This window comes from Lynx canadensis, chromosome A1 (assembly GCF_007474595.2).
Source record: "Lynx canadensis isolate LIC74 chromosome A1, mLynCan4.pri.v2, whole genome shotgun sequence".
Classification (NCBI taxonomy): domain Eukaryota; kingdom Metazoa; phylum Chordata; class Mammalia; order Carnivora; family Felidae; genus Lynx; species Lynx canadensis.
The window spans coordinates 122,689,964-122,713,232 of NC_044303.2; the positions used below are offsets into that span (position 1 = coordinate 122,689,964).

Genomic DNA, 23,269 nt, shown 5'->3' on the forward strand with positions numbered 1-23,269 from the left:
TATTTCACTTAGCATATAATGTCTTCAAGGTTCATCCGTGTTGTAGCATGATCAGAATTTCATTCCTTTTTAAAGCTGAACTCCATTGTATGTATACACCACATTTTGTTAATCCATTCCCCCATAGATGGATATTTGGTTTGTTTCTACATCTTGACCACTGTGAATAGTGCTGCTATAAACACAGATATACAATTATCTGTTCAAGTCTGCTTTTCAATTCTTTGGGGTATATACCCATAGAAAGAGAACTGTGGGATCATATGTTAGATTCCAGGTTTAATTTTTTAAGGAACCACCATATTGTTTTCAATCATTCCATTTCAAAGGTACAGTTATCAAGAGTTGTTGAAGGACTGGTGTTATGAGTTAAAAAAAGAAAAGAATTAAGAGTGATATCAAGGTATTCAGTTTTACAATGGGAGAATTATGGACTAGGTACTAGGGTAAGGAATTCTGAAATAAGAGGGTTTGGGTGGTTATGTGGTACGTGCGTAAATATCAGAGGTTCTCTTTAAAACATGTTATATTTATCATGGCTCTTAGACATACAGATGGAAACATCAAGCAGCAAGTTTGGTACATTATTAATCCAGAATTCCAGGGTCAGTGATGGATGTCAGATATGTATAGTATATATATTTTATTTATATATATAATATATATTTATTATATTTTATTAATATAAATATATTTATATATAAAAACATATATATATTTAAGATTTTTCTTGTTTCTTGAGATAGGCCTGGATTGCAATGTATTTTCCTCTCAGGACTGCCTTCGCTGCATCCCAAAGCGTTTGGATTGTTGTATTTTCTTTTTTTTTTTTTTTTTTAATTTTTTTTTTAACGTTTATTTATTTTTGAGACAGAGAGAGACAGAGCATGAACGGGGGGAGGGGCAGAGAGAGAGGGAGACACAGAATCAGAAACAGGCTCCAGGCTCTGAGCCATCAGCCCAGAGCCTGATGCGGGGCTCGAACTCACGGACCGCGAGATCGTGACCTGGCTGAAGTCGGACGCTTAACCAACTGCGCCACCCAGGCGCCCCGGATTGTTGTATTTTCATTTTCGTTTGTTTCCATGTATTTTTTAATTTCTTCTCTAATTGTCTGGTTGACCCACTCATTCTTTAGTAAGGTGTTCTTTAACCTCCATCCTTTTGGAGGTTTTCCAGACTTTTTCCTGTGGTTGATTTCAAGCTTCATAGCATTGTGGTCTGAAAGTATGCATGGTATAATTTCAATTCTTGTGAACTTATGAAGGGCTGTTTTGTGACCCAGTATATGATCTATCTTGGAGAATGTTCCATGTGCACTCGAGAAGAAAGTATATTCTGTTGCTTTGGGATGCAGAGTTCTAAATATATCTGTCAAGTCCATCTGATCCAATGTATCATTCAGGGCCCTTGTTTCTTTATTGACCGTGTGTCTAGATGATCTATCCATTTCTGTAAGTGGGGTGTTAAAGTCCCCTGCAATTACCACATTCTTATCAATAAGGTTGCTTATGTTTATGAGTAATTGTTTTATATATTTGGGGGCTCCGGTATTCGGCGCATAGACATTTATAACTGTTAGCTCTTCCTGATGGATAGACCCTGTAATTATTCTATAATGCCCTTCTTCATCTCTTGTTACAGCCTTTAATTTAAAGTCTAGTTTGTCTGATATAAGTATGGCTACTCCAGCTTTCTTTTGGCTTCCAGTAGCATGATAAATAGTTCTCCATCCCCTCACTCTCAATCTAAAGGTGTCTTCAGGTCTAAAATGAGTCTCTTGGAGACAGCAAATAGATGGGTCTTGTTTTTTTATCCATTCTGATACCCTATGTCTTTTGGTTGGCGCATTTAATCCATTTACATTCAGTGTTATTATAGAAAGATACGGGTTTAGAGTCATTGTGATGTCTGTATGTTTTATGCTTGTAGTGATGTCTCTGGTACTTTGTCTCACAGGGTCCCCCTTAGGATCTCTTGTAGGGCTGGTTTAGTGGTGACAAATTCCTTCAGTTTTTGTTTGTTTGGGAAGACCTTTATCTCTCCTTCTATTCTAAATGACAGACTTGCTGGATAAAGGATTCTCGGCTGCATATTTTTGCTGTCTAGCACCCTGAAAATCTCGTGCCAATTCTTTCTGGCCTGCCAAGTTTCAAAAGAGAGATCAGTCACGAGTCTTATAGGTCTCCCTTTATATGTGAGGGCACGTTTACCCCTTGCTGCTTTCAGAATTTTCTCTTTATCCTTGTATTTTGCCAGTTTCACTATGATATGTCGTGCAGAAGATCGATTCAAGTTACGTCTGAAGGGAGTTCTCTGTGCCTCTTGGATTTCAATGCCTTCTTCCTTCCCCAGTTCAGGGAAGTTCTCAGCTATTATTTCTTCAAGTACCCCTTCAGCACCTTTCCCTCTCTCTTCCTCCTCTGGGATACCAATTATGCGTATATTATTTCTTTTTAGTGTATCACTTAGTTCTCTAATTTTCCCCTCATACTCCTGGATTTTTTTATCTCTCTTTTTCTCAGCTTCCTCTTTTTCCATAACTTTATCTTCTAGTTCACCTATTCTCTCCTCTGCCTCTTCCATCCGAGCCGTGGTGGTTTCCATTTTGTTTTGCATTTCATTTAAAGCGTTTTTCAGCTCCTCGTGACTGTTCCTTAGTCCCTTGATCTCTGTAGCAAGAGATTCTCTGCTGTCCTGTATACTGTTTTCAAGCCCAGCGATTAATTTTATGACTATTATTCTAAATTCACTTTCTGTTATATTATTTAAATCCTTTTTGATCAGCTCATTAGCTGTTGTTATTTCCTGGAGATTCTTCTGAGGGGAATTCTTCCGCTTGGTCATTTTGGATAGTCCCTGGTGTGGTGAGGACCTGCAGGGCACTTCCCCTGTGCTGTGGTGTATAACTGGAGTTGGTGGGCGGAGCCGCAGTCCGACCTGATGTCTGCCCCCAGCCCACCGCTGGGGCCACAGTCAGACTGGTGTGTGCCTTCTCTTCCCCTCTCCTAGGGGCGGGATTCACTGTGGGGTGGCATGGCCTGTCTGCGCTACTTGCACACTGCCAGGCTTGTGATGCTGGGGATCTGGCATATTAGCTGGGGTGGGTAGGCAAGGTGTACGGCGGCAGGAGGGTCAGGCTTAGCTCGCTTCTCCTTAGGTGATCCACTTCAGGAGGGGCCCTGTGGCAGCCGGAGGGAGTCAGATCCGCTGCCGGAGGTTTGGCTCCGCAGAAGCACAGAGTTGGGTGTTTGCGCGGAGAGAGCAATTTCCCTGGCCGGAACCGGTTCCCTTTGGGATTTTGGCTGGGGGATGGGCGGGGGAGATGGTGCTGGCGAGCGCCTTTGTTCCCCACCAAACTGAGCTCTGTCGTCCGGGGGCTCAGCAGCTCTCCCTCCCTTTGTCCTCCAGCCTTCCCGCTTTCCGAGCAGAGCTGTTAACTTATGACCTCCCAGACGCTAAGTCGCGCTTGCTGTCGGAACACAGTCCGTCAGGCCCCTCCGCTTTTGCAAGCCAGACTCAGGGACTCTGCTTGGCCGGCGAGCCGCCCCTCCGCCCCGGCTCCCTCCCGCCAGTCCGTGGAGCGCGCACCGCCTCGCCGCCCTTCCTACCCTCTTCCGTGGACCTCTCGTCTGCGCTTGGCTCCGGCGACTCCGTTCTGCTAATCCTCTGGCGGTTTTCTGGGTTATTTAGGCAGGTGTAGGTGGAATCTAAGTGATCAGCAGAACGCGCAGTGAGCCCAGCGTCCTCCTACACTGCCATCTTCCCTCCAAAAAACATATATATATTTAAAATCACAGGACTAAATGAAATCATTTAAGTGCAAAGTAGGTTTATGTATGACTGAGCTTTGGGCAATCTCAGCATTTAGAGGTGGAACCAAGAAGATACCAGCAAACAAGACTGAGGAGGAATCTCTGTGGCAAAAGGAAAACCAGGAGAAAGGGGATTTTTGCAAGCCATGAGAACCAAGTATGTCAGAAGGGAAGGAATGATCCACCCACTGAGAAGTGAAGCATGACAAATAAAAGTGCACCCACTGGATTTGGCAAGCTGGAGGTCATCGATGTACTTGGCATAGGCAATTTCAGGAGGTAGAGGGAATGGAAGCCTGATTAGAATGGGCTGAAGAGGAGAATGGAGACACTGTTTCTAATTTCTCACCTATTAACAACCCAATCCACAGGTGTTATTGCAAGGGAAAATAGTAAAATGGGACAATAAGTGGAGGTGGCTGTCTATCAAGGAAGGTATTTCCAAGAGACTCGATCATATCTGTCTTCTTACAAGAGGAGTAGAAAGAGATAGGAGTATAGGAGATAGTGTAGGAGAAGGAAGGAAATACCTGGCTGAGAGAAATCCACGAGAAGGTGAGAAGAGATAAAATCCAGAGCCCTCAGGAGAAGAGTTGTCTGGGGTAGCTGCGGGGACTTTTCATCCAGTATAACTGGAGGGAAAGCCGGGAGTATGGATACAGAAATAGAGAGGTTGGTAGACTTAGCAGTAGATAGTTCTCTTGTCTTTGTGAAGTAAGGAGATTCAGTAATCAACTGAAAGTGGGGAGCGGGGAGGAAGTGGAAGAGACCTGAGGGGCAATGAAGAAACACGAAGTAGTCCTCTTAGGGAAGGCATCATGCTATGGCTTGCCACACTGGTGCTGGCTTGCGATAGTAGCCAAGAATTTAAATTTTTTTAAAGTTTAATTTATTTATTTTGTGACAGAGACAGCATAAGTGGGGGAGGGGAGAGAGAGGGAGAGGGAGAGAGAATCCCAAGCAGGCTCCCCACCATGAGTGCAGAGCCCAGTCTGGGGCTCAAACCCACGAACTGTGAAATCAAGGCCTGAGCCGAAATCAAGAGTCAGACACGTAACTGACTGAGCCACCCAGGAGTCCCTGTAGCCATGAATTTAAATGAGAAGTCAATAGTACTTATGTCTGTTTCTAGCAAAGTTCAGGAGCTTGGCTGTAGGTGAGAAGCATCAGGGAATTGGGTTTAACCAATACTGGTTTTCGTTTTGTTTGTTTTGTAATATGAAGGAATATTTATTCATTCATTTATTTATTTATTTCATATAATTTATTGTCAAGTTAACTAACATACAGTGTATACAGTGTGCTCTTGGTTTGGGGGTAGATTCCCATGATTCATTGCTTATATACAACACCCAGTGCTCATCTCAACAAGGCCCAATACTGGGGTTTTAATGAGTACAATCAAAGGGAATAAGAGAATTAAAGATTTGTACAAGGAATGTTAACAATGGCTGTGGAAGGGAAGTGAGGATAGGAGTGAGAGTTTTGATGTAGAAATGCAAGGTGACAAAGTCAGTAATTGATGGTGTCAGTGTGCTTCATGTGTCAGCTTGGGAACTGGATTGGAGAGAAGGTCAGGTTGGTCAAAGGCGGGCTGTTGTAATGGCAAAGGAACAATCAGGAAATAGGACTAAGGAAATAATGGGAGCGGATGGATGGAAAGATGATTGAAGGTAATTCAGGGAAGTGAGTGCTAAGGGATTTGATGGCACATCTACATAGACACTGTGATCATCAAGAATGATGAAGAACAAGAGAGAAGGAACTCATTAGTGACCTGCTAATGAGAGGGAGGTTGTATGAGTCCTCCATGTATATTTTAACCAAAGAATTTTGTCAAAAGTAGTAAATGTATTTTTCAAAAGACTTTTCATTCATAAATAAGCTTTTAAGAGGTTCATCGTTTAAAATCAGTTTGACATCTTTGGAGGTGGACAGTGCCAGCATGGTATTTCTGAACATGACTGTACATCAGAAGGTACTACAAGTTTCTGTTAGTTTTTGGACAGAGGCCTCGGCCTGCTTGCAGGAGTGCGAGCACCACAGGTCTGAGCCCCAAGGTATTTACAGCCCCCCGGGTGATTCTGAGCATAACCACTGAATTTAACCTTAGTATAGGTCGCCTAAAATGAAAGAAATAGAGTAAGTTCTTTCATGTTTAGCATAACTTGAGCAGGCTAAAGAGATAAGGAAGTAGTGCTTAAGTTGCAGAACTAAAAAACATCAACTTGTTCTATCTGGAATTTTAATAGAGTACATAGGGCTTATTTTCATTCTCTTCTGCTACATGAATAAACAATGTTATCATACTGTGGTTTACCCTGTAGTGACTTAGAAGTGACCTCATCAGGCGCCTGGCTGGCTCAGTCAGAAGAGCATGCAACTTTGATCTCAGAGTTATGAGTTCAAGCCCCACGTTGGGTGTAGAGCTTACTTTATGAAGTTACCTCATCACATTTTGGGGAAACTATGTACTCAGAATCTTCATTTATACACTTTATTTTTATGCCAAAATCCCCCTTTTTAAAATTTGCCCTATATTTTCCTCATAGTCCTCTGAATTTAGTAGTAAATATGCCCCTTTACCACTGTACTCCTTCTGACCTGGTTCCTTATGAGCCTTTCTTATCCCCTCCATCCCAGAGAGAACCATATCTCATTTATCTTTATACTCTGTATGTTCTAGCACAGTGGCTATCAAAGTATCTCTGATACTCAGTATCAATATCAGTATACGGTATATCTATCAGATACAGATCAGTATCTCTGATCTCAGTATTATTCTTTAAGCTCCAAGGTAGTTCATGGGAAAGGTGGTGGATATAATGATACGTGTCTTTGATAAATATGAAAAATGATGCCCGAAGTGTCCAACCCACATCATTTTTTTTTCTCACCAAGCCCTCATAAATTCAGGCAAAGAAATCATTTTGCTTATCTTGCCACCACCCAAATGTCTCGCCTTTTGTCAGGGCTTCTCATTGTCCCCTTTTTGCCTGTCAAAACATAATTGATGCTCACGGATGCAAGTCTGAAAGAAGGAGCAAGAGCCTGCTACCTGATTTACCTCGAGCTTTGGATTGCCAAGAGTGTGTGATGGTACACTATTAATGCTCTGAGTATATACTGTTAGGATTAACCTTCGTGAATGCACCAGAAATTCTCCTGGTATCATTTAGACTTTCATTTACTGCCTATTAAGCCCTGTGAGCCTATGGAATGGAATTTGACATTAATCTAGAAACCATCCCTGACATCAAGGAGTTTATGATCCAGTTGGAGAAAAAATAAATGTAAGCATGACAAATGTATGATGGAAGAAGTATTCCATGCAAAGCATGTAGGAGGGGCCATTGACTCAGCATTGGAAATTCTGGGAAGGCTTCCTGCAAGAAGTGACATTGAAGTTGTGGGGTGAGGGATGAATCTGCTTTTTCTGAGTACAGTGGTAAAAGAGCTCTGATTCAGGTAAACAGCAGAAAGCGGCCGGGGGCTGAGGGGGGCGGTGCAGGGAGCATGTGGGGGACCCCATGTGCTTCTATATGGCTGGAGCACAGGAGCCAGATTCTAAAAGGGACTTTGTCTCATATAAGTGAGTTTGGACGTTTCTTGACAATTCTTGAAACAATGGAATCCATCCACGTGTTTGTGGTTGAGTTTGCAATACTGACAGTTTACCCAGAGAAACATGCTGTTTGAGAGGTGCCTGGGGGGCTCAGTCAGTTAAGCATCCGACTTCAGCTCAGGTCATGGTCTCACAGCTCATGAGTTTGGGGCCGGCATCAGATTCTGTGCTGACAGCTCAGAGCCTGGAGCCTGCTTCGGATTCTGTGTCTTCCTCTCTCTCTGCCCCTCCCCTGCTTATGCTCTCTCGCTCCCTGTGTCTCAAAAGTAAACAAACATTAAGAAAATTTTTAAATTAAAAAAAAAAAAGAAATAGTTCCTAGGCCTCTGAGACACAATCAAAAAAAAAAAAAAGAAAAAAGAAAGAAAAAAAGAAAGAAAGAAAGAAAGAAAGAAAGAAAGAAAGAAAGAGTTTAAAACCCCCTGACACTCTTTCTAGCCAACTGTACCCTGCACCAAAGAAAATGTGCCACGGATACACATGATCACTTACGAATCCAGAATCAATTTTAAGAATCTAACAAACAAAATAAGAAGATACTCAGAGCTCATGAGACTACCCATGCACCTGCATGGTGGTGTGGCATATACTTTGTCCTGCTTGTAGGCAAGGGTCTTGTTATTTATGAATATTTTCAAGAAAAGAGGACCCTGAGAGTGTCTGTCTGTCAAAGGCCAAGGTCACCTTATTCTGGTGACATAAAAGCCACTTGACTAGGCTGAAAAGTGCCCCCAAAACCTATTTCAGAATTTTATCTTTAATGGCTCTTGTGAATTTAGGTTGAAGGGCTTTAATGGAACATTAGAGAAGGGCAGTAAAAACCTGAGAGGGCAGCAGCCAGGGCCCCTACCCACGCCAGTGCTGTCCTCTTATGGAGGAGTGCTGCTTACAGTAATACTCTCATCTGAGGACTTTGAAAATGCTACGGGCCATTTCTCTAAGTATTTACCATCACACTACTCCCTTCATCTGAAGAGGGTGAGTTCTGTTCCCTCCCATGGATTTAAGGATCTCGTTAATGTGTGGAAGACTAGGCCAACTCCATTAACCACCCCAGCAATAATATTAAGTAACTAGAGGCATCATAGCATCATCCTTAAAAAGATCCTGATCTCTGCAAGTTTAAAATATAACCATATGATAGATCATTTTTTTCCTTGTTTTCTAGTCTTGACTTTCACTTCAGAGTGACACAGATGAAACCGATAATTAATACTACCACCTTATGGCAATTTAATTGCTCACATGACCCTAGGAGCTCTACTTACATGCTTAAAGTAAAGTACACTACGGAGTCTGAGCTCTCGAAGGAGAGAGACTCAGGCTCAAAGCCCGGTTTGCCCATTTTTCTACTCTGTGGCCTGCAGTTAAGTTCCTTAACCTCTTTGAGCCACAGTTTTCTGATCTAGAAATTGAGGGTATTACTGGTAACCGTGTCAGGGAGGCACCATGGGAACTGGATGAGCTCACTGTTTCAACCCCACTGAGAACTCGTGTGCATTTCTAGTTTTGCCCTTTAGTTCTGTTCATTTGTTTGTCTAATTATGAGCAACTTTCTCTTTTCCTTTTACTCTCCTAGGGATATGAAGCCTGACAATATTTTGCTCGATGAACATGGTAAGTAAATGATTTGTTTGCGATCAACGTGACTTGCACATAGAACAAAGCACACGGGACAAAAATGATCATCCTCAGCAAAGGAGCATTACACGTGGGAAAGACCCTTGGTGGTTCAGTTAGCTGAGTTCTATGCGTGGATATTTGATGGGTGGGAGGGACAATCTGGGGGGACTTTATTCTTACAGCAGTAGCACAGGACACCAGTATACTTGTAAAGAACATTATATAATGAAAAATGTCCCTGTCTTTTCACTTTTCTTCCTCTCCTATTGATTGCAAGAAAACCATCACAGGTTTTTTTTTAGTGCTAATTTGCCTTAATATCTTTATGAAAATCATCTGTTTTTATAAACACAGGAAAGGCCTCAAGGTTAGAGCCCTTGGCAGGCAAGAGTATCTACCGAATTATTTTGACACTATTTTGTTCTTGCATCTACTTTTATGCTTTTCTTCTTATGAGGGAGACTTGGTTTCACATTAGCAAAAGAGATCTCAAGTTTTCTCTTCAAAGATTTTTCAGTTACAAGGAAAACCAATCAGTTTACAAATGGATAAAGAAAATGTGGTGTGTATATGTGTGTTTATATATATATATATATATATATATATATATATATATATATATATGTATACATACATATATACACATATACACACAATGGAATATGACTATGTAATCAAAAAGAATGAAATATATTAGCTTGGATTTAAATAAGATGTTTTAGGGGTGCCTGGGTGGCTCAGTCGGTTGGGCATCCGACTTCGGCTCAGGTCATGACCTCACGGTCCGTGAGTTCGAGCCCCGCATCGGGCTCTGGGCTGACGACTCAGAGCCTGGAACCTGTTTCGGATTCTGTGTCTCCCTCTCTCTCTGACCCTCCTCTGCTCATGCTCTGTCTCTCTCTGTCTCAAAAATAAATAAATGTTAAAAAAATTGTTTTTTTAATTTTTTTTTCAACGTTTATTTATTTTTGGGACAGAGAGAGACAGAGCATGAACGGGGGAGGGGCAGAGGGAGAGGGAGACACAGAATTGGAAACAGGCTCCAGGCTCTGAGCCATCAGCCCAGAGCCCGACGCGGGGCTCAAACTCACGGACCGCGAGATCGTGACCTGGCTGAAGTCGGACGCTCAACCGACTGCGCCACCCAGGCGCCCCTAAAAAAATTTTTTTAAATAAATAAAAATAAATAAGATGTTTTAAATTTTAAAAATTAAAAAGTTTAAAAAAGCCAGTTTAAAGAAAAAGTAGACAGCAGTGTGGGGCACACCCAGATGTGAAAGTGCTACAGGGATATGGCAACGACCGTGAAGGTGACCAGTGGATGCCTAAAGCCCAAGCAACACTGATTAAAGGTATCTTGAGAGCAAGCTTTCGCCAGCGATGATTAATGTGTGTCATCTCTTCCCAATGTTTATTTTAATGTATGTTTGGATATATTGGTTCACGAAGGCAGACCTGTAGGACCCACAGCCTGCATGATATAAATGTTCCAGTGGCAGTAAGCTCTTTCTTGTGTGTTTAGGAAGCTGTTGGTTGTGGGAGTCCTAAACGTGCACAGCTCCTTATTCATTTGACTTTTACAAAAGGGATTTACAGTGGGACCGAAACTCCCAAGTACCGTCCATTGCTGATTACTTATTTACCTGGGTGCATTTTACACCTGAGTGGCCAGCCCCTACCTGTGCTCGAGGGCTAAGAAACACTTTTGTGTATGACCTCTAATTTCAAAGCTCAGGGTCATTATTTATTTATGGACTGTCTAAAAAGATTCTTTCCACTTCCTTCCAGGGCCTAATTTCTTCCTTCCCTTTACTACTTCTGACATTTGGGAGCAGATGCTCAGAATCTCAGAAATGTGAGCAATAGTGAGACTTAGCATGAAGGTGACTTTCCTGAGAATACCAGCTGTCCCTGCCTCAAGTAAGAAGCCAGGAGCCTCTCTCACCCTGGTGCAGATAAACTCTGTGGAGCTTCCCAATTTTGAGAGGGGCCTTCCCTCGCCCAATGAGGCCACTGTTGCACAATTTAGAAAAAGGTTCTCTGCCCACCACCGCCTTATGAAGGCGCATGGCTGGTCAAGCAGAACACAATTTGGGGTTCTGTCCCCACTTGCTCCCTTATCCGATTGCCTTTATGTACAACAGATTGCTCTACCATTTGTTGAGGTTCTGAAGGGAGATATGTAGGTCCTGTTGACCTATAACCCTTTTCAAAATTTACCTTCCATTCAGAGAACAATGTTTTCATCTTGGGCCTCAAACATGGCTTCATCTTATTTCTAACATCAAGCCATCCTATTCTCTCTCCTTTGATTTCTTTCTCCTCATTTTCTTGTCAACTTGGTGATTGTAGATTATGAGAAAAGTCTAGAAATAAATTAATCTTCAAGTTTACCTGCCCTTAGAAACTACTCTTGTGGGGCGCCTGAGTGGTTTAGTCGGTTAAGCGTCCATCTCTGGATTTTGGCTCAGGTCGTGATCTCATGGTCATGAGATCAAGCCTTGTGTCGGGCTCCATGCTGAGCATGAAGCCTGCTTGGGACTCTCTGTCTCTCTTCCTCTGTCCACCCCCCCTCTCTAAAATAAAGAAAATTAAATTTAAAAAAAAGAAACTACCTTTGTGAAAGTATAATTGTATAATACTGTAGTTAAGAGTGTGGATTCCAGAGCCAAATTGCCTAAGTTCAAAACCTAGTTCACCCCTTGACTAGCTCTGAGAATTTCAAAAGACTGTCTAAACATTCTCTGTATCTTAGTTCTTTGAGGAACCAAAAGAGTAATTAATTCTTAGAGCCGCTGTAAAAACAAACGAGCATACTATTTATAATCTGCTCGATTGCTGTGCCTGCCAGACGAAAATCACTCAGATGTTAAATATTAACATAATTCCATGAGGTAATAGTGGCTTTCTCCCCTAAAGAAGGAAACTTAGGCCTTAGCATCTTGTTTTATGTGACTGTGTCTGTATTAGATGGTCAGTGAAGCTGGGCATTTACCTGTCTTTACTAAAGAATTCTTTTGATTTCAGAAGAGATATGCCAAATCTTCTGTGCATCTACTTGTTATGTCTTGTGTTTAAACAGTTTTGTTCAGCCCTAATTCTCAGGCAACACTTTCAATAGTCTATTCTGCTTTTTCCTTCTGTGCACAGGAGGCTAAGACCATTTACCAGGGCATTTTACTGTTGGTAAGGCTGGGGCTCTGTTGCTTAGGGGAGTAGGAGTGGCCATCTCAGTGGGCCTGAGGGATCATCCAAATCTACACCTAGTACCTAGTGTACTGACCCTCCCATTCATAAGTTTTGGGGTTTCAACAATGACTTAAGAGGACTTTTTGTCTTAATTTCTCATCCTGAACTCACCTGGAGAATAACCACAGTTAGTGAGAGAAACAGTATTTTGGAAGGGAGTGGATATGTGAATGGGATAGAAGCAAACAAGAGAGCTATTTCCAAAACACTGCCCTGGGGATCCCTTTCTGAAGAAAATAATTTTTTAAGGTTGTTCGCTGTCTGTTTACTCAGATTCTGAAAACCTAAGGCTTTCAGGCATTGCTCAGGGACCGTAATTAACCACTCTTAAATGAACACATTCCTGGTAACTCCCACCCCCCAGCTCATTTTGTAGAGCTGCTCTTGTGAGAATCAGCTGACCCACAAATCGATGCCTGCCTTTTTGAGTGTCTTCTGGTGTGATTTTCCACGTCTCATATCTGAAGCCCTCAATTTGTCCTCTCCATCCACAGTTACAGAATGGCACCCCTGATGGGCCATCACATGCACCTTTTGCACTGGGATTTTAGCAGCCGTGGCTGCTGACCGTCTGTCTCCGACATTCCTTCGACGCCTGTTCCTCCAAGCGAGCTGTGTGTCACATCACACTGCTTACGTTTTAATTCAGCACCCGTCAGTGACAGGCAGAAACTCCGTTCTATTCTTCCTGATCCATACTGGTTCATATTCATCAGAAAAGACCGATTTAAAGGAACCAAATCCATTTGTAAAATGGATAATCTTTCCACCACGTCAGTGAACATTCAGAATTTGAGTGAAAAAATGTTTTTAATTTAGAACATACCTGTTACTGTCCCCCCCACACACACACACACACATCTCATTCGCTGTCTCAGAGCCCAAGCTTGGCATTAGATCTTGGATGGCTCATCATCAATTGTCCTGATACATATTTTCATATCCTACCAACTGAAGTACCCCATCCAGTTCTATCAATTCCATGGTGTCTAAATTTTTGTGTTTGTCTTAAATTATTCAGGAAATAAATGCTACATCCAGAGGAGTGATAATGTCTGCCTGGCATAGCTGAGAAAACGACAATTATGGCATCATCTATAATTTAGTTTCCTTAATATCCTCCCTAGTCCCAGGGAACAGAGAAAAGCAAAAACTCACTCGGGGGGTATGAAGAACTAAGCCTACTGCTTGAACAGCTTCATCCTTGCAGAGTCCCAAAATGGGCCTAAATATCAAATGGGTAGCATCTTTTTAAGAAAAAGATGTTTGTTATATTTGTATTTAATGCATTATAATTATATGTAATGTATAAATTTACATAGAAGTGTATTTATATATTCATAAACATATAATACAATGTATTATAACATATATATTGTATATAATATACATATTCTAATATAAATTATATGCTCATTATATAATATACATTATATATTTTTATAAATATCTATATCAATCTATATATATGGAGAGAGAGAATCATAGCGCCCTATGTTCAAATTCAGTAGGTCTCAAATAATCAAATTTGTTAAGTCTCTGGTAGTGCCTAAGGATATGCATTTTTAACAAGAACCCCAGGATGATGTGACACACATACTTTCAGTATCTTCGGGTGGCAGACATGTTTGAAAGTTGGGGAACACCAGCTGACCGGTTATGGTGTCCTGGAGACTTGTGTTGAGACAGATCCCCGGGCGGAACACAGGCACAGTGAGAAAAACGTGTAAGTCAAGACAAAAATGACAGCTGGAGCAAATGACTCATTACTATCATTTTAGATTTGTAATGCAATCCTCTGTCTCAAGGTACAGAGGTGAAAAGACCAGGCAAAACTGCTTTTCTAGGGGCACCCAATCAGGACCTTCTGAGTCCTGTACCTGAAAAACTTCACCCTAAAGTAGCGGTTGTAACTGGGGATGGTTTAGCTCTACTTCCTGTCTCCACAGAGGACACGTGGCAGTGTCTGGAGACGTTTTTGATTGTCAGGATTCCAGCCAGGAGTGGAAAGTGCTGCTGGCATCCATAGTGAACTTCCTGCAATGCAGAGGACAGTCCTCACAGCAAAGAATTACCAGGTCCAAGAGGTTGAGAAACTCTGAGTAAGGTCCTGGGCTTATGGTCCCTCATTCCCAAGGCAATTCCCACGTCGCTCAACCAGTGGGCACCTGAGCCTTCCCCTGTGAGTCAGCACTTAGATTCATTTTCACAGCACAGTCGAAACCCGGCAGAGAGACTGCCAGGTATGGCAGCATCCTGGGCCTGACCCTGTAGCTTCGGGCCAGTGTCCATGGGCTCTGTGGAGTTCTGCTTGCGTTGTTTGGCTAAGACCACCAGGCTCCACGTTCCAGGAGATCCTGGCCCTCAGACAATTTCTCCCCACCCTTCCTTGTGCACCCTGGCAGGGAAACAAACTCTGAGCCAACCGGGAAGTGGTTGTTTCAGTGTATCCAGCTCTTTGGTCTTGTGATAAAGCACAAGACGTTTTGGGGAGATTTGTAACCCAATAAAGGGGGCCTGGACAAACTTCTTGATTCTAATCCCAGCTCTGCTACTTCTGAGCCCTGTGAAATTAATTTTTTTAATGTTTTTATTTATTTTTGAGACAGAGAGAGACAGAACATGAGTTCTGAGTGACAGAGAGAGAGGGAGACACAGAATCTGAAGCAGGCTCCAGGCTCAGAGCTATCACCACAGAGCCCGACGTGGGGCTGGAAGTCAAAGACTGTGAGGTCATGACCTGAGCCGAAGTCGGGCACTCAACCAACTGAGCCACCCAGGCGCCACTGAGCCCTGTGAAATTAACCACAAACAACTTTTCCATTAAATAGGGACTATTTCACTAGTCTGCCCTGTTTGAACAATGACCATTAATCAAATAAATGTAAATACTACTGAAAAATAAAATTCAACATTCCTTCAACCAAATTCAAAAGAAATATATAACACGTACTTACCGGATCAGGATCTTCTACGAAGCCAGGTCCTGTTCTAAAAGAGTGCTGTCACAACTTATTGAGTATCAGAATCACCTGGGAGGCTTGTTCAGACTCTGGGCTCCATCCTCAGTTTCTAATTCAGTAGGCTGTGGGCGCAGGGGTGGGGGGGGGGCGGGTCGTGCTCCAGAATTTGCATTTCTAACACGTTTCCAGGTGTTGCTGTTGATGCTGGTCTGAGGACCACACTTTCAGAACCACGAGGCTCCAAAACAGCCTCTACCTTTTTTTTTCCACATGAGATGGATAATCTCAGGATTGGAGCTGGTTTAGGACATCCACTCAGACTAGAGGATCACATGCCTGGCTGCTCCTCTGAATCACCTGTGGAGTTTCTGGTTGTTTTTCACTCGGATTCCTGGCTTTCCTACCATCCCACTGCTAACAGAGTCTCCACATATGCGTTTGCCAAAATGGCACTGAAGTTTCTGATCATGAGAAACGGCAACAGTTGAACACTTTCTTCTTCCCAAATGCTGGCTGGCCTAAGTCTGCCCCAGTATTATTTTATCTGATTTCCCCAGTACACTCGTGAGAAAATCCCTGTTATCATTCCAGCTTTACAGAGAAGGTGTCACCTTTTTAAGGTAATACGGCTAGTTAGTGGTAGAACGTGGACTTGAAACCAGGCATTCTGACTCCACAGAACAAGCTCGTAACTACCATGTCTCCAGGCTGACCTGATTTGGATCAATGAGCCCTGTGCACATGACCCGTGGGAAGAAAGAAAGAACCAAACAGAGACAATTTAGGCAGTGATAGAAGACCTACCAGAATCGTTTGTTAGTAGGGGTGCCTAGGTGGCTCAGTCGGTTAGGCATCTGACTTTGGCTCAGGGTATGACCTCCTGGTTCTTGAGCTCGAGCCCACGTCAGGTTCTGTGCTGACAGCCTGGAGCCTCCCGTGGATTCTGTGTCCCCCTCTCTCTGACCCTCCCGCACTCACATTCTCTCTCTCAAAAATAATAAAAATTAAAAAAAATCATCTGTTGGTACTATTCGGGCAAGAATACGTTCACTTTCAGCTAGACACATGCTATTCTTACTTTATTAAAATGTCATCACACAAGCGACACAAAACACCATTTTGCACAAAACAAAACCCCAGCAAGAAAGGCAGTGAGATTTGTCTTTAGCAGAGGCTGGGTGCTATGAGGGAGCAGATCGAGAAGTTCGGCAGTGGGGAGTGTGGACCGTGAGTCGTGGAAACAGGAGCAGATGACATCTCCTCCGATTACAGCCATGTCGCATCACAAACACAGAGCATGTAAATGGAAATGCCAACACTTCAAGATCCTCCAAAAGCATATGAATTTTGTGCCAACAGCTAACATAACGGGGCTTATTGGCCTGAGCTTCTGCTACTGCCCTCTTCCTCCTTGCAGCTGGAAATGCAGGGACCCTAACACTCTCTGCAGAGTGTGCTGATGGCAGGGATGAAGTGTTAGACTCCCACTCTGTGGCCATGAGTGTCAGAGCTGGGAGAGACTCTAGAGATGATTAGTCCACTCTTTTCTTTTTTCTTTTCTTTTCTTTTCTTTTTTTTTTTTCTTCTCTTTTCTTTTGTTTTTCAAAAAGAAACTCGAGTTCAGCATAGGGAAGGGACTGGGAAGTCTATCATGTATTAAGGGCAGAGTTCAGGGCAGAAATCAGGTCTCTTGACTCCCAGCCTAGGGCTCATTATACAGCCTCTTTATGAATAAAACTTGACTTTTTTTGCCCCTGCCTTCGCCCCCAAACATTTTGTTGGGAGCGGAGAGAGGACAACCTCAACTATCACACAAAAATGCTAATAATATTTAAGAAAAATGAGGAGGAAAAAGGACTCTTTCTTGGCAAAAATAAATAAATAAATAAATACATGTGTCCATGTTCATGTCAGCTTTATAGTAACGATATTTAGCTCTGGAAAAAAAAATCCCATAGGAGACACTTGGAAAATGCTTGGAAATTCGATACTTAGAATAGCTTTTGGCTGCCTCCCTCTTGATGCTCTCAGGTGATACCAACTTAAAACGTTGCCAACAAAACGTTGTAAGTGGGACTACCAGAGTGTGAGCTCTTAACCACCTATGGTAAACAGATTGAGCTGCAGATTACCATCAGATCCTCAGTTTGGCATATGTGTTCTGGCCGCCAGAGAGTTGCTGGTTGAAGACCCTGCTGGTCTTGAGGACAGAATAATTGTGCCACTACTGTCTGTACCCAATGGCAACAGGCATGCAAGAACTGACAGACCAAGCTTCCAGAGGCTCTTAGGGAGAAGCGTGGTTGTGGCACTGAGTTGAATGGGACTTAACGTTCTGTGTGGTGCTTTTGTCTCGCCAGGGCACGTGCACATCACAGACTTCAACATCGCGGCGATGCTGCCCAGGGAGACGCGGCTCACCACCGTGGCGGGCACCAAGCCTTACATGGGTATGGGCTTCACGAGTGGCGGGGTTAAAGAGCAAGGCTTTTGCTTTAAATTTGGTAGACATTTAGTCCGGGTCCAATAATCCATACGCATTTGCAGCTGGAAATGCCAAGTACCCCGCTGACTTTACCGGGGAAGCTTCTGATTTCCCAGGTCGGAGATGAGCCTCAGGATTTTCCATTTAGCAAGCACCCAATCTGATCTTGATTCGGGAGGGCCAGTGATGACACTTCGAAAGACCGTTTTATGAGTTATTTAGGACAGCTTCTACCCACTTCCTAACAAAGAATAGTAGTGGATTGAATAAATGTCTACTAATTGCCTCTATGTGCGTAGCAGGGTATCAGGTACAGGTGACTCTGCAGTGAGCAAAACACACAAGATCTCCAGCTCATAGAGCTTACTTTCTGGTGAGAAGAGTTTCAACAAATAGAATCAAATAGAAGTTAAATACAATAACAAATCAGATGGTAATAAGTGACGTATTACTCTAGCCATCATTTGCATATCCCTACATTACATACATAGGGCTGTAATGCCCTCCCACTTGCTATTTTGCTTTTAGTTTTTTTTTTTTTAATTTTTTTTTTCAACGTTTATTTATTTTGGGGACAGAGAGAGACAGAGCATGAATGGGGAAGGGGCAGAGAGAGAGGGAGACACAGAATCGGAAACAGGCTCCAGGCTCTGAGCCATCAGCCCAGAACCTGACGCGGGCTCGAACTCACGGACCGCAAGATCTTGACCTGGCTGAAGTCGGACGCTTAACCGACTGCGCCACCCAGGCGCCCCTGCTTTTAGTTTTAACACCACGACAAACCCATGAGTTCTCCTTTTGAAAGATGGAGAACTGGATTTTTCCTGAAGATTCAAAATATACCCAGAGGGAGACTAAAAGGCTAAGGTTAGGTGCCGAAATTGTCAACAAGGTCTCACATTTAATTATGTTAACACTCACAAATTACTGCACATTGTAAGTGCTGTTGTTGGAGATGGCATCTGTGTGTAGACACCAATCTGGCTGAATTAGCCCTGTCTCTCCCCTCCACCCCAGAGATATAAAGACAGAACTATGGCCCTTTCCCCAAAAGTGTTCAGCAAGAGGGACTTTTCCCTTCTTCCCACTATTCCCAAGACAGGTGAGTCAGACCTCAAGAGAATTGTCTGTAACGTCTGTGTGCCGCTGTGAGAATAGTGACCTGGTTTTCCAGTCTTAGTCAGTGTCTGGTTCATCACTGCACTTGCTGACTGCTCCTGGTACTAATGGAGCCTGAGCTATCCCTGGAAGGTTGATAAGTTTGCAGTTCAGTCTTCCTGGGGACCATAACATCAGGAGGCAGATAGGTAGCAGTGTGTGAGTGTGTGTTGGGGTGAGGGATATGGATTAGCCACAGGATGGGATCCAGTAGACTGGAGGGAGGGAGGTTCCGGTCAGCGTGGCTTACTAGAAACACCACCAGTTCTAGTAGTGCTCAACTATACCAGAATCTTGGAGGTGACGCCCAAGGGTAGGGTCATTTAAAAGCTCTTCAGCTAATGCTGCCGTGTAGCCAGACTTGAGAAGCTCTGTCACGGATCATGAGCCAGGTCGGCTACTAGACGCAACTAAAGAGAGATCACCCTGGGGCAGGGACAGAGCATTTGTGTCAGGATTGCTGTGCCTCCAGTACCCTTCTTCCATGTCCTAAAATAAATGGTACTTTCTAGGAAAAGGGAGAAGGGATATGAGAGACAGATTGGCTGTCTCCACATCAGGATGGCTGAATCCAGCTGCGTGACATGGGGAGGCTCTGGATCAGATACGACATTAGTCTTTAAATTCGTAGGATGGCATTTTAAAGTATCTGAAGTAGATGTTTTAATAAGCAAACAGAATTTAAATGTTTCAAGCCACAGACTGCACTATCTTTGAGGGAGCCCCCTACCCAACAAAAATGGGAAGATAGACACTGCATAGTTCTTGGCAACTGATAAAAGGATAAACACTATTTATGCTTCTACCCTAATTAGTTGAGATGCTTAGAACAGATGATGCCACTGGTTAAACCAGTGGAATTAGGAGGTAGAACGAACTGTACTGACTAGATATGGTCAGAGTAATTTATGAGCAAAAAATCTGAACTTGAAATCAAGGGTAAGAGCAAAGCCACTTCTTTTAATATCTCATTCTCTTCCTCATGTAACTAGAGAGAAGAAAAGAAAACCCCCACATGCAGGGCCACCTCACTTTCCAAGAGAAAGAAATCCTCTATGGGAAAAAATGAGTCTTCTTTTAGATGATATTTGAACAACTAGAAATGTCCTGGCTTCCTATTACCAGTGGGGGGAATAAATCTCCTTTGTCACTTCTAAAATAATGGACACATATAATTCAGCCTATTTTCTGCTTAAAACCCACAGTACTCAGATGATAAAAGGGAATATCTGAGCCTGCTGGTCTGATGAATTTATTCTGCAGGTTTCCTGGGTTTCCATATTAAGGGCTATTTTCTTGGAGCCAAATCAGAATGTGCATCTGGGTTTTCTAGGCCTGGTTTCCATGGTGAGAGGAGTAAAGGGAGGCTACCCTTCATATCTCTCCCCAGTGATTTTAAATACAATATCCGTATAATTTAATTCTCCTCAAATTTGGCATTTCGAGTCCTTTTACAACCCAGAGCTAGGAAATTGGAATGCATTCAAGGTTCTCTACGCCTTTCCACCTTCACCCTTATAATTAACAATTACTAATATTTATTGAAAGCTTTCTATGGGCCAGACAATGTGTTAAACGTTTAACATTCATTTACTCATTTATTTTTTCTTGATGACTCTATGAGGCAGACTATAATTATCACCATTTTATAATGAGGAAATAAGAAGCTAAGTAATTTGCCCAATATCACATGGCTAATCATTAAAAAAAAAAAAAAGACTACACTTAAAGTAAGCTCTGTCTGACTTTAGAAAGTCGAGCTTCTCCCTGAGAGAGAGAGTTAAAGGGAGAAATTATTTTTAGAAATTGTGGTCCTTAAAAGGTTGTAAGTCAATTTAGGGAAGCCAGACTCGTAGAAGTGTTTCCTGTATCATTAAAAATGAGAATCTGTTGGGGTGCCTGGGTGGCTCAGTCAGTTAAGCGTCTGACTTCAGCTCAGGTCATGATCTCACGGTTTATGGGTTTGAGCCCCACATCAAACTCTATGCTGACAGCTCAGAGCCTGGAGCCTGCTTCAGATTCTGTCTTCCTCTCTCTCTGCCCTCCCCCATTCATGCTTTGTCTCTCTCTCTCTCAAAAATAAAATAAACAATAAAAAAAAGAATAAAACATTTAAAAAAAAAATGAGGATCTGTCATCCCTTAGCTCTTTATCCAAAGGTTGCCCTTCCTTTGATTTTGGGGTAAGAGTCCTTCTAAGAGGTGTCATAGGTAGAAGTCTGCTTTTTCTTTTTGAAAACTATGTTCCAAATAATTTGGTAATATCTATGTAACAGACATGAGTACTCATTTTATAGTGCATTGTACCCATTTATAGTACTAATTTGCAGTTATAGAAAGAAAAAATATTCTAAGGAGAAAGAAAGAAAACTAGGATGAAATACTGATGATTATGGGAATATATGACATCTACTAAGAAGAGATGCTGGGCACATTACTGTATACAGCAGTTTCCTGGCTCTGGAAAGGCAAGGATGAACAGTCGGACAGTTCTGAACCACCTTCCCTTCAGAATCTTTTAGCTTCTTGTTCCCTTCCCTCCTTACTCACCCTCACTCCTACCTCTGTGTGAATATAACCCAGATCACTTACAGCTTAACCAATTAAAACATTCTTCTCTTTCCAGTTAAAAACAAAGCAAATTCACTATGGCAAACGTGTAAAATGCTGATAAGCAAAAGGCAGTTAAATTAATCCATCTACTTGTAGATATTTATGCTTTCCTTCCAGACCTTTTTATCTGTGTGTATACACAGGTCCTTCCAGACCTTTTTATCTGTGTGTACACACACACACACACACACACACACACACACACACACACGTTTTTCTTTATTAAAAGTTGGATCATACTGAATTTTTGTACCCTAAATTTTCACTTTATAATGTGATAGCAATAGACAAAATGAGCATTTATGATGGCCCAAGCACTTTGCTAAGGTTTTAACATTTATTGTACCATTACATTCTCAAAGCAACCCTGTGAAATAGGCTGTTATTCTGATTCCACAGATTAAAAAAAAAAATCAGGCCAGGAGAGAAAGTGACAAGAATGTATCACACAGGAAGTAACAAAGTTAATGAAGCTAAACCCACGTCTAACAAATCTTGAGCCATGGCACTAATGGTGATAATGATGGTGAGGATGATTAAGATACAATATCTGACATTAACTGAGGTCTTCCTATGTACCAAGCACTGTTCCAAGTGCGTGTATTACATTGTTTAAACTAAAACTTCCATGAGGTCAATACTCCGGTTGTTTCCACTTGAAACATGCAAGCTGAGAAATTAAGCACTTTCTCAAGGTGGAGTTAGGGATACAACTGTAAGGCTCAGAGTCTCAACTCTACTATGCTGTGCAACCTCTCTGCCTCCATTCTATAAACCTGCCTCAGCCAGAAATGCAACTTGTTTCTCTCCAACTCCAGAACCTGGGTCTTCACGAATGATACTGCTTATTCTCCCATGCCCGTGTATATATAACTATCATTTTTAATGATCATGTGCTTCAGAATTAGAGGGCTGCATCATATTTAACCAATTCCTCGTTATTGAATGTTGGGTTGTTTTTTATTTTGAAATATGAATACTGACCCTTTATCAGATATGTCGTTTGTAAATATCTTCTCTCATTCCATAGTTTTGTTGATTTGTTCCTTCACTGTGCAGAAGCTTTTTATCTTGATAAAGTCATAATAGTTCATGTTTGCTTTTGTTTCCCTTGCCTTCAGCAACATGCCTAGTAAGTTGCTCCAGCCGAGGTCAAAGAGGTTGCTGTCTGTGTTCTTCTCTAGGATTTTGGTGGTTTCCTGTCTCACATGTAGGTCTTTCATCCACTTGAATTTATTTTCATGATTTGGTGTATGGTGTAAGAAAGTGGTCCAGTTTCATTCATCTGATAAAGGGTTAGTATCCAAAATCTATAAAGAATTTCTCAAACTCAACACCCAAAACACAAACAACCCAGGTAAGAAATGGGCAGAAGACATGAATAGACACTTTTCCAAAGAAGGCATCCAGATGGCTAACAGACACATGAAAAAATGCTCAACATCAATCATTATCAAGGAAATACAAATTAAAACCACAATGAGATACCACCTCACACCTGTCAGAATGGCTAAAATTAACAACACAAGAGACAATAGGTGTTGGCAAGGATGTAAAGAAAGGGGAACCCTCTTGTACTGTTGGTGGGAATGCAAACTGGTGCAGCCACTATGGAAAACATTATGGAGGTTCCTCAAAAAAGTTAAAAATAGAACTACCCTATGTTTCAGCAATTGCACTATTAGGTGTTTACCTAAAGGATACAAAACTACAGATTCAAAAGGGTACATTGTCAACAT

General features: G+C 42.2%; 1 protein-coding gene across 2 annotated transcripts in view; it reads left to right on the forward strand.

Annotated features, from left to right (window-relative positions):
- STK32A (serine/threonine kinase 32A) overlaps positions 1-23,269 on the forward strand; it is a 130,978-nt gene that overhangs the window by 77,356 nt on the left and 30,353 nt on the right. For both annotated transcript variants that reach the window (XM_032593137.1, XM_032593138.1), the window contains exons 5-6: positions 9,020-9,057; positions 17,636-17,725. In XM_032593137.1, the coding sequence (XP_032449028.1) occupies positions 9,020-9,057; positions 17,636-17,725 (128 nt within the window). The remainder of the gene's footprint in view (positions 1-9,019; positions 9,058-17,635; positions 17,726-23,269) is intronic.